General features: G+C 44.1%; 1 protein-coding gene across 1 annotated transcript; it reads right to left on the reverse strand.

Annotated features, from left to right (window-relative positions):
- Positions 1–573: 573 nt before the first annotated feature.
- LOC117829852 (ATP-dependent RNA helicase DHX8) lies at positions 574–11,508 on the reverse strand. The gene is made up of 23 exons (XM_034707568.1): positions 11,325–11,508; positions 10,927–11,012; positions 9,901–9,973; positions 9,033–9,124; positions 8,793–8,896; positions 8,279–8,662; positions 8,046–8,190; positions 7,755–7,961; positions 7,507–7,594; positions 7,287–7,384; positions 7,029–7,176; positions 6,379–6,560; positions 4,041–4,235; positions 3,759–3,944; positions 3,456–3,666; positions 3,197–3,378; positions 2,795–2,935; positions 2,531–2,686; positions 2,311–2,448; positions 2,097–2,225; positions 1,779–1,975; positions 1,380–1,559; positions 574–1,288 (listed from the first exon to the last, which is right to left on the reverse strand). Exons 1-23 carry the CDS (start codon positions 11,443–11,445, stop codon positions 1,069–1,071), a joined length of 3,663 nt encoding a protein of 1,220 aa, XP_034563459.1. The 5' UTR covers positions 11,446–11,508; the 3' UTR covers positions 574–1,068.
- Between the last annotated feature and the right edge of the window lie 339 nt (positions 11,509–11,847).

Here is an 11,847-nt window from a genome sequence, read left to right on the forward strand (position 1 = left end):
ACTGATTTATTTGTAAGTAGAACTTTATTAAGTGGAATGGCTTTAATCTCTATATGAGAGGCATCAGTTACTGCAGCTTGTTTTTAATAGGCAGAAGTTGTACTATGTAATTTGCATTGTCCCTATAAATTCATTCATGTAAATCAACATTTTGTACTTATTTTTTTCTTTTGGTAGACAATTTTGAGTTTGCAATAGTGCATATTTATTCAAATAAGAGATCTGAATTCATCTTCCTCTTACTAGACTGTGGCAGAGTAAAAAATTGAAGCTGAATAGAGTCCTATAAATGTTGCATAATCATGGACAGGATCTCACTGAGATGAGCTACTGAGTGGAAATTCAAGGCCAATCTTTTTTTTTTGTCTTTGTTTTGAGCAGATATGTTTTCAACTCTGTTTTTGACTACCATGGAAGACCAATAAGAGGATCATTTCTGGAGTAAATGGCTTGATGGAGCCGTATGTTTTTCTTCCCTCAACGGACAGCTGCAACAAAAAATCTCTCCAAGCAATTCATACAAATCTGTTATCCTTTCATCATCTTTAAGTTCACAAAAAAATACAACAGATGTAAGAAAACTTTGACTTTATTGAGGACACATCTTCGTTGTTTCACTGACACGCATAGCAAAACAGACAAGTGAGCTCATACTGTCCTAGTCTTAGTACAAAATCTACCAAACATGTATACTCTGTTTCATCCTTACAGTCTTACATCCAAGCACTGACTCATGACAAGGTCCCACTGTGATTCTTTCAAGTCAGAAATGATGACAATTTACAGAATATCAAAATAAATAGTCCGCTGTGTCAGAATCGTCTCACAGAGGAGCGGATGCTTTCTTTTTGTTCTTGTTTTAGTGCTTTTAAAAGCTAAAGGCTCCAAATTCTCTAAAATAATGACACTAAAATCTCCACTTACACTCAGGGGCATTTAGGACCTGCTGGGGGGAAATGTACAAGGTGTACAAATTTAAAAAAGAGGAGTGAAAACCGCAGAATTGAGATGATACTGATTCTTTCGTCTCTGTCAGATCGTTCGACTTTGGTTGGAACAACGTCAGACTTAACGGCGTCTGAAGGCACGAGAGATCCTCCAGGCATTGGGCTCCTCGTATCGGTTGTACAGAGGCTCCAGGCGCTGTTGTTTCTTCTGCTTGCTGAGACGTGTGGGGTCAGAAACTTTGAAGAAGGCCGGGGAGAACTCCACCAGCCAGCGCGGGTCTATGGTGGTCACCTCTCGCATGTACTCCTTGGTGGTCAGGACCAACTCGTGATACACGACCCTGAGGAAAAGAAGCAGGACGTCACTATCTTTGAATCATTTCTGGATTTATTGACTGATTGAAATATAGTGAAACAGTCATGTAGTCCTACCACTCAGGTTGCCGGTTGAACAGGGCACTGGAGGGGTGGATGTAGACCACTTGCTGGTCTATAAGTGTTCTGTAGCCCTCCTGAGGATCCTTCTTGGCTGCGTTCCTGAAGAAACCACTGCAGATCGCTTTCTGGACTCGCACTGTGGCTTTCCCACAAGAGACCACGTCCAGCTTGTGTCTGAGGAGAGAAGAGCATGATGGAGGGGGATGAGAAACCAGAAACATGATAACAATTTTTCTAAGTTGTGAACTCAGGACATTTAAGACACACAGGCTGCAGAGGAGGCACAAAGCTCCGGGGGAAGAGAGCTGGTTCAAGAAGACAGAGGTTTATGGAGAATTTCTGATTCTGATATCTTGAAGACTCAAGCCTTGCTATCTGAGAAGAAACTCCTACCTGTCCATGATTCCCAGCATCTGTTTCCGGATGTCCTGAGCTCTGCGCAGGGATCGAGCCTGAATGAAGTTCTCATAACACCAGGGGTTGGAGAACTTGTTGTTCTTCCAGGAGTTGTAGACAGCCAGCAGAGTGAGGTGGTCTCCCTCGGGCTGATGGAACTTTGCCTTCTTCTGATCAGCGAGGGCCTGCTTGTCCTGGAACACAAGATGAAATACACATGAGGACAAAGGGAAAGTTTTCTATTCAGTGAGAAAAGAACCCTCTAAAAACACTGAATCAAGTCAGATTAGAGGTGAAGTTCAGTGTCGTGCATACCTTGGGTCTGTAGAAGACGTTCTGCACGGACAGCATGGAGACGATGGTGAGCATCTCTTCACTGCAGCCCAGGTGGACGGACATGATCAGCATCTTACACAGCATGGGCTCCAGAGGAAACTCAGCCATCTGGAAGACAATAAGATATTAGAGCAAGGTTAAAAAAGGAATGCAGAACGAACTTGAAGGATATAACACTCCTAGCACTCCTCACCCTTCTTCCCAGCCGTGTGAGCAAGCCTTCGTCATCGAGCGCACCCAGAGTGTAGAGCTGCTCCATGGCCGTGATCAGAGTCTCCATGGGAGGAGCGTCCATGAAGTCGAAGGACAGGAGGTCGTTGATGCCCATAGCCTGGAGGAGGGAATATAAACAAGTGTGTTATAGTTTGAAAGTTTAGCTTCAACTTCACGAGAGAGGATCGGAGTGTGTTTACCTTCAGAGAGAGCACAGTGCTGGCCAAGTTGGTCCTCTGGATCTCAGGCACGTTGGTCGTAAGCATCTCGTCTCTGTAGGCTCTCTCTGTGTAGAGCCTGTAACACTTCCCTGGTCCTGTCCTCCCGGCTCGACCCGCTCTCTGCTTGGCTTGAGCCTGAATTTGAAAACAGACATTTTAAAAACAGAACAGCAAGAGAGGAAACTGCCCTAATTACATCAACAGATATGTCAGGATGTCTGGTTTGGCTTCCTTAAACTGTACCTGTGAGATGGGAGTCACCACCAGCTGGTCGATTCCAGTCTTAGAGTTGTACACTTTTTGTTTGACGAAGCCGGGGTCCACCACGTAGTAGATTCCATCGATGGTCAGAGAGGTCTCTGCGATGTTTGTGGCGATGACGACCTGAGGGACAGAAATATGATGAATCCACAACAGCTCCACAAGATAATGCAGGGCACAGGAGACTTTTAGTTCCGGGTACAGTAGTTCAGGGGGCTAAAAGACCCTGGAACACTTGGTTGAAATGCACCTTTAAGTTAACAATGTAGACTAAAATGTTGGAAATGCTCCTTTAATTGTCAATCTTGAGATAACCATTACATCATTTATCAAAGCGGACTATTTCGCTACCATACAATGGACACCACAGATAGTGTTCTGCACCTTTCTGCTGCCTGGTGGGGCGGGGTCAAAGATCCTAGTCTGCATCTCACTGGGCAGAGCAGAATAAACCGGCAGAATGATGAGCTCAGGAACATCCGGCCCCAGAGACTTCATCCTCTCATACAGGATCTCACAAGCTGTGTCGATCTCCTCCTGTCCCGTCAGAAACACCAGGATGTCGCCTGCACAGAGACAGATTTAGTCAGATGGAGTAATATTTGAGTCTGCGGTCTGTGTGTGAAAGAGTCTGACGTCATACCTGGAGGCTCGGTGAGATGAATCTGCATGACGGTGATGAGGCTGGCATCCAGGTAGTCTGTCTCAGGTTCTTTAGTGTACAGGACCTCTACTGGATATGTTCTTCCTGGGATGGTGAAGATGGGCGCTTCGTAGAAGTACTGGGAGAACTTCACGGCGTCTAGGGTTGCTGACGTGACGATCAACTTCATGTCTGTGCGCTTCTGTACGGTCTGATGTAAACAAAAACAACACTCAGCATCTGTGTCATTCAACCTCTCACAGGTGATCTCTGAACACCTCCACCTCTGATCATGCCGCTTACCTTTTTGAGCAAACCAAAGAGGACATCAGTGTGGATCGTCCTCTCGTGAGCTTCATCCAACATGATGATGGCGTACTGGCCCAGCTCAGAGTCGATGAGACACTCTCTCAGCAGCATACCGTCTGTCATGTACTTGATGACCGTCTCAGGGCTGGTGCAGTCCTCAAAACGGATCGTGTAACCAACCTAGAGCAAAAACATTCACACCAAACCTCCTTTAGATGATGCGAGGAAGCTATCAAACATCCATATTTTGACTTCTGTGAAGCGTGGATGACTCACCTCTTGACCGAGACAGCAACCGTACTCTTCAGAGACTCTCTTGGCCACGGACATGGCGGCCACACGACGAGGCTGCGTACAGCCGATCTTCCCCCTGGTGGTGTAGCCGGCCTCTGCTAGGTACTGAGTGATCTGTGTGGTCTTACCGGAGCCGGTTTCTCCAATAACAATCAGGATCTGGTTGTCGTGAACGGCCTGTGACAGAGGGAGGGAGAAAAATGCTGAGTTAGTGTTTCTGCTTTTGCATCTAATGTTTTTTGGGATGTTAAAACAAACATGTTTGTAAGAAGAGAATGATTTAGCTGCATGTTGCTGCATTCAGCTGTAATGCTGATCTTTGGCCACACATATGTTATAATTAGGGATGTGAGGATATATCACAAGACTGTACAAATAAGGGTGGATTAAAATCGATTCAACAAAATTTGCATTGCAATATTATGTTTAAACAGTAGAGGGCGCTATCTGCATTTCACTCTGCTAGTTCAGCATCATGAAGTCTCTTGAGCTGCTCTCTCGTCACTCGCTGAGTTGAGTGTAACAGACATGGCGGCATCAGGTGAAGACCTCACAGTCCAGGATGCACCTTTGTGTTTACAGTCTGAGATATGGAAGCATTGTCTTTCCCTGATATTCCTGAAGACAAACATGTCAATTCACAGCCAGGAGCATAAGCTGCACTTTAGTTTATTTAATGAGATTTACCTTATTTGTCTTAATATTTAATACTTTCATGTTGGAATCATTCACTTTACATTTCTTTAGAATTGTTCTGAAATTTTCCAACAAGGTATTTCTGTTTGGTTATTTTTTGTTTTTTTGCAAGGTGCTGAAAAAAAGTGTGCAGTGGTTTTATTTGAGTTACAACCAAGGTTATTATAGTTTTGCATTTGTCATTAGGTTTTTATTTTTATTTTGTTTTGACTTTTTGTTTTCAATTTCAGTTTAACTAGTTTTTAAAGCAGGTTTGCTAGTTTAGTTCAGATTTTGGAAAATGCTTCGTTTTAGTTTTTATTAGTGTCAGTATTAGTTTTAGTCTTTTTTGTAACATGGGTTAGTTTTCAGGTGCAAGATCCAAAAAGGTCAGAAAAGGCATCGTGTAAGCTTCCTCCCTCTTGTGATGTTCCTGCGTATGTCCTGACCAGCAGCTATCGTGGTCGCCGGTGGAAGCAGTGCACCAGTGTTTTCTACCCTATGGTTGTCTTGGGCTCCGTCAGGCTGCCTTGCTTAGCTTCTGTTTCAGGGGAAGGGGGCTGGGCGCTCTCTCTTGCCTTGACAAGGTAAGCTAGGTTAGCCGTCTTGTGTGAGCTTCTCGAATGGACTTTAAGATTGGTGGGATTTTTGGCGGGATCTACTCAAAATACTGAGTTTATGTATGAGATATTATTTCAGTTAACGAAAATGTTTTGTCACACCTTAAAAATTAAAAAGGATGACTTTGTTTACAAAGAAATATAAGAGAAAAATATATATTGCAACTGTCCATATCTGAGAATTGAAATAAAATAAAATAGTTATTTAAATTTTGAGATCAAACAAGTTTTCTTGAAAAACGTTGAATCCATAGGCTGTATAAATAATGGACGTAGTATCCGTGACTTCACCCATGTGTTTCTGAAGCGCTGTTTTGAAGCCAGTCAGCGGCGGCCGCCATATTGGTGCTGATGAGCGATTGTGAGGTAAAGAGGCGGGCTTTGAGCCTCCTAGCCAACAGCTACAGTGTTCCCGTCTGTCAATCAAGTCAGCTGTGCCTCTCATTGGAAGACTCGTAATCTCAATAACTTCTGAATTGCTGTGTTATGAAAAAAATCACCCCCCGTACAGTGTGTGCCGATCGAGACAAGAGCTATCCGGCTTTTTTGAATTGGTGTGTATGTGGTTTCTGGTACTTCCAGAGCCAGCCTCAAGTGGATCCTCCATGAACTGCAGTTTTTAGCACTTCCACATTGGATTCATATTTTCAGACCGCTTGGTCTTCACATGCAATTCAGTTGCAACAATGATTTTATTTGCATTTGGTGCGTGAACACAACATTAGAAAGGCAGAGCTAGGGCGAGAAGCATATTTGACTAGAGCTCACCCTCGCCTGTGAAGTCATTACGCTCTACCTCCCTTCACCCACCCTCTCCAATGAAGGATGAAAGGGGAGGAGAGGATAAAGGGAGGTTGCCGCTTGGTTGAATCGTGAGTGAATCAAATCATCATCTCACATCTGCTTGTTAAAGGGTAATCACATTCTCAGCAGGACTTAATCAGATTCAATTATAAACCCTCTCTCGTGGAGCATCCAGCTAAACCCTCAAAAAGAGCTCCTCTGGGTTTTAGAGCGTAACAAACCTGAATGAGCTGCTCCTTCAGCTTGTAGATGGGCAGACTCTCTCTCTGCTCCAGGATGGAGAGCTGGGTCTTCTTTCCGTACGAGGCCTTGTTGCCTCCGAACGCGTGCTTCTTCCACTCTGGGATGTCGTTGGGCATCATGCCAATGCCTCGCATGTTGGCTGCGATCTGCCTCCCATCAACTGTACCAGAGAAGAAGAAGAAGAAGAAGTAGTGTGTGGTCGCTTTTTAAACAACAGGCATCCTGTCACGCTAACGGCTACGTCACGGCCGTGTGTGGACAGCAATAGTGGGATTAGTCCCTCTTTTTGAAACGGTGTGGATCACCTGAGGCTACAGAGACAAACACGCACACTCAACCATTCCAAGACTTTTCTATCCGGCCAGACACGAGCTCCAGGAAGACAGATAACCATCTCCAGTGCAGCATGCCTGAAGGCTGCAGCCTGCACTCATGGAGCAAACCTCATTCCAGATTCAGACCGGGTTGTTCTCTTTTATATAGGAAGGCAGATTGCATCCCAAAGTATATGATGATTACAGATGAGCACAGGTGAGATCTATACATAAAGGGCTGATGTGTTTCTACAACAGCATTAACAGCTGTGACTAAGAATCAACTTGATATGCACATCCAAGGGATTTCTTACCGTCTGGCAGCGGGTCAACCCAGTGTTTATTGAGCCCCATGGGGATGGAGTCCATCTCCGCCTCTCGAGCAGCCTGCTTCAGCTCTCGTCTCTCCTTCGCGAGAGCACTCTGCATCATGGCCGCCTGGGACAGGGAGCCATCTGGATTCTGTGGGCAGAGGAGAACGCGGGGACATGTGGAGGATTGTTTTAATTATCTCGGAGTCATATGTAATCTCAAAGTGAAGTGGTTTCGTGTGTTTTGGACAAACACCATACCTTGACGATCTTGACCGGGCTCATGTCCATGCTCTGTTTGGTGTGTCCTCTCAGGAACGGCGGTTCTTCTTCGACCAGCTCGATTTCCAAATCCTCATCTGAACAAGAGAGGACGTGATCAATTATGATCCACACTATGTGCAACAAGCTTTTCATTTCTAACAAGCTCAACAGATTTTTGGAAGTGTATTCGTGTGACATTCAAACAATATTTCTTTACCCTCTTCATCATCGACTTTGGGAAGGATTCCTGTCTCATCGTCAAAGTCAGGGAACTCTTCTTTGGACAAGACGTTGGCAGCAATCATCTAGGGACAAAAAGAGCGACAGCATTGGCATGTGTTCTTCAAAGGCTTCTAGTGTTTCCAAACTTAGATTTTTAAACATGCTGCATGAATAAAGTGGTTTAGAATGAATCTTATTGGAAGGGATTAATTGAGTGCAGGAGTCCTAGTTGCACAAACCCACCTGTTTGATCTCCCACTTCTCTGGGTCAGATATTTTGGTGAGCCTCTTGCGCTCCAGCGTGTCATCCTGCTCCATCTCCGGTGCGTGGCCCAGGTTCAGGTTGCTCGGCCGGTCAGGGTTCCTCATGGAGATCTCCTCGCCTCCGTCTGGGCCGACGTTCCTCCTCCTGTTGGGGTTCAGGTCTTCTCCTGTCTCTTGGTCCACGTCCTGGGAAAGAGGAAGAGGAGTATGATGATGAAGCATTACAACTCGCAGAGATCTGTCTTTGAGTTTGTAGTCTTTCCTTCTTACCTTCATACTGAGACTGGTCTTGGATCCAGTGAAGGACAACACCTTGATTTTGACTCTCTGGCCCTTGCTGACAACATCAGCCACGTTAGCCACACGTCCTTCTCTACGCAGCTCAGAGATGTGGACCAGACCCTCCCAGCGTTTCCTACCAAAGGAGACATTTGGATGAATAAGCAGGTTCATACACTTCCTGTAAGTCTGATAAATCTGCTGTTACGAGCCCCCATACTGACCTCAACCCCTCCAGCTGAACGAAGCATCCAAACTGCATGATACTTGTGACTTTTCCATTGTAGATATCACCCACAGAGGGCTCCTCTGGTGGAGGGCGGTCCACATGCTTGTCCTTCCACCGGTCAGAGTCTCTGTCTTGGTCTTTTCTGGGACTGGGTGAACGCTCAGTCCAACGGGAGGATTTGTCTCTCCTTTTGCCGCGATCTCTGTCTCTGTCTCTATCTCGGTCTCTCTCTCTGTGCCGATCACGGTCCCTGGAGCGTGACCTGGACCTGGATCGGGACCGAGAGCGATGCCGCTTCTTTCTGTCCCTATCCCTGTCGCGGTCTCTGTGTCGGTCTCTGTCTCTGCTTCGGCTGCGACTGCGTCTGCTCTTTTCTGACCTACAGGAGCAACAAAAACGTTAAAAAGAAGTAAACACTCCCACCTGCGCATGTCTTGAAATAAAAAAAAGTAGGAGTCACAAAATAAACTCTGTAGTGAAAAGGTGACATGTGTCCTCGGTGGACTTACCTGCTCTTGCTGCTCTTCTCTGTCCCGCTGACACTTGGCATAAACATCTCCAGCTCCTTCATGGCATCAGCTGCGACTTTCACATCATCTTCATCCAGAAGCCTCTGAGATCAACCAAAGCAAGAAATGAGGATCACAGTCCATTCAACCTCCACTGATGTTTATGTCCAGATCAGAGAAACATTGACATTACAAGTCAAACATTAAAAAAACAATAAATGATGCAATTAAGTCTCTTACTTTTGGTGCTGGATCATTTTCTCTGCACAGTGCAGGAAACAGCTCCTTCAACTTGTCCTTTTCTGACTTGGGCTTGAGCGACACCTCAGAGCCTGAAATCAAGAGTTATTTATCACTTTAATTGAGATATCAGAAACATTTTAAGGGAAGACATGTGACCTTTAACATAGAGAGTAAAATTATACCAAACTGTCTTAGAGTAAAAGACAGGTTTTTGCTCGATATCAGCTCCTCCTCCAGACCTACAAAGCCCTCCACTGTGTTTCTATTTTGTTTCTTTTTATTGTGTCTGAGTTTTCTGAAAAGCGCTATATAAATTAAATGTATTATTATTATTATCATTAAACATGATGTGACTCGTCTGTTTGTCCTCTTTCAAACATCTCACTACACTCTTCTCTCTCTCTTTTCTCTCCTCTCATGTGAGTATGATGCACAGTGAGAGTTCATGTGTGGGCCTAACTTGATCAAACTCAAGGGAAGGTGCCCAATTCAGAACCAAGCTGATGTGTGGGCTCTTGATGCCCATCTACATCCAAGGTCAGGATGTGGGGGGGGGGCATTGATAGCCATGTGATAGGTGTAGAAAGTATCAGTATTGTCAATAGCTTGAGCTCACTAAATGGAGCCTGGGTCAGTTGAAGGTTGCAGCGATGTATGGGTTGCGGTGGCCACCATGGGCTATTTGATAGGCTGTGTGACTTACCAGTAGGGTAAAAGTACCTTGATGAAGGCTTTAATTAGGGTACAAGTATCTTGATACAAATATTTGGGGAAAGCATCTGGCATTTCAGTGGCTTTTCTCTTGATATCTGTGTAACTTTAGTAGATTTGATACTCTGGCAGCTCACCAGTTGAACAAACTTACCTTTGCTGGTTGATGCCTTGGATGGAGGTCGCATCGTCTGAATGAGCCTGAGCAAATTACCGACGAGGGAGTCCTGTAGCACAAAAAATACATTTATTAGTCGTTAATTTTACAAGAATAAGCTGTGCTTTTTTTTTTTTCTGTTATATTTTGGGGCTTTTTTGCCTTTATTGACAGGACAGCTGAAGAGAGACAGGAATGTGGGGAGTAGGGAGAGGGGGAAGACATGCAGTAAATGGTCTAGTCCACAGCGCCCCTGATCTCAACTTTTAATTCCCCCTACTATCTTGATCCTGAGCTTTTAGAAAGACACTTTAAAACACACACTCATCTCTTCACGCATCGACTCCTGCAACTCTCTCTTTATCTCCCTCAGCAAGTCCTACCTCAACTGCCTACAATCAGTTCAGAACGCTGCCGTTAGATTTTTAACCAAGTCTCATATCACCCCCATTTCACGATCCCTCCACTGGCTCCCTGTTACCTTTAGAATCCAGTTTAAAATTCTCATTCTCACCTACAAATCTGACCTGTTCCCTCAGATCTGAATCATTACACCTACTAACACTCCCACGCACACACCTAAAAACCTGAGGTGCCCACATCCTTACTCTCTGCAGAATCAGCTGGCATTTTCTACAAGCTTCTAAAAACTCACCTGTTCAGGCAGGCTATTGGATAACTTTGGATAATGTTGATTTACCATCTATTAAATTTTAATTGCAAAACCTCCTTTTATTATTTTATTGGATCTTTTAATTGTTTTAATATCCAATTCAAAAATGCATTGTTGCTTGTTTGTGTCTGTTTTTTAAATGTCACTGTAAAGGACTCGATATCATTGTAAATGAGGGTTGCCCCTCAATGATCTCTTGAGTATAAATAAAGGTTGATTGATTGATTGATTATTATTATTTAAAGGCATCCTTTTATTGTTGTTTGTGTATGTATTCTTGATCAACAGGAGGGGAAACAAACAGTCCATCAAACTCCAGGTGTTGATGCTTCATCAGGTGTTGAACTTACTGTGAATTCTGCTCCATTTTGAAGCAACAGGGCCTTGAATCCATCAAAAGTCGGCTCTTTTTCAGCAAGGCTGATGACAAACTCAGCTGTGCAGAATCAAAACATTACATAATCAATAAAACAGACATGATTAGTTGAGGAAGCTAACTGCTAACTGGCTAAATGTGACGTTATTTTTCACCCAGCCTTGTACAGCTCAGAAATATTATAACGCATTATATTAATATGTCTAAATAGCAGTATAAAAGAGAGTTACATGTTTGGAGGTTGATTAAAAAGTTGGAAACCATGTGAAGTTTCAGTCTAACTATGCTACACCGTGGCTAGCTAACAACAGAAAGTTAGCACAAGCTAGCTGGTTAGCAACGGTTCAGTTTAGAGCGGATAAAAACACTCACCTAAATCTTTGTCGCTTATTCCCAGATGGTTGTCAAGCTCAGTACAAACTTTAGAAACCAGAGACAAGTATTCAAGCTGCGAGAGCTCGTCCACTCCACCGTCTGCAATCTCCATGAGCATTGTTTTCTTCAGAGAGCGTCACAGACGGCAGACATATTGGATTTGGCCGACTTCCGCCTTCTGTCTTGTACGTGCTGCGTCCTACGTCACCACGTTTCAGCGTCTGTTCCTGCTCCTGCTCCAACTAGCCGCAGGATGGCGCCGAAAGTCTTGACAATGGATTCATAATCCCCCCCCCAGCAATGACCCCACATGTATGGGGCATAAAGTTGTGCACATCGAAAATAACAGCAACAATTCTCCATATTTGGCACCAAAACGTCATAAAAATGTAGAGTGAATTTTTAAAAGTCACTTTTTATCACATTTAGAGGAATATTTGTGATCTTCTTTACATTTAATGTTGTTGTGAAAAATATATTAGGTTAAAATCACTGTTAAATCTAAATATAAATGTTAAAT

Source organism: Notolabrus celidotus, chromosome 18 (genome assembly GCF_009762535.1).
Source record: "Notolabrus celidotus isolate fNotCel1 chromosome 18, fNotCel1.pri, whole genome shotgun sequence".
Taxonomy (NCBI): Eukaryota; Metazoa; Chordata; class Actinopteri; order Labriformes; family Labridae; genus Notolabrus; species Notolabrus celidotus.

What these genes read in the sequence shown, in the direction of transcription:
- LOC117829852 (XM_034707568.1), bottom strand. Translation starts at nt 11,445, where the DNA reads ATGCTCATGGAGATTGCAGACGGTGGAGTGGACGAGCTCTCGCAGCTT. An exon ending in GAGAAGAGCAGCAAGAGCAG is followed by an intron (nt 8,663 to 8,792) that starts GTAAGTCCACCG and finishes TTGCTCCTGTAG; the next exon opens with GTCAGAAAAGAGCAGACGCA. An exon ending in TTCAACCGGCAACCTGAGTG is followed by an intron (nt 1,289 to 1,379) that starts GTAGGACTACAT and finishes TCTTTTCCTCAG; the next exon opens with GGTCGTGTATCACGAGTTGG.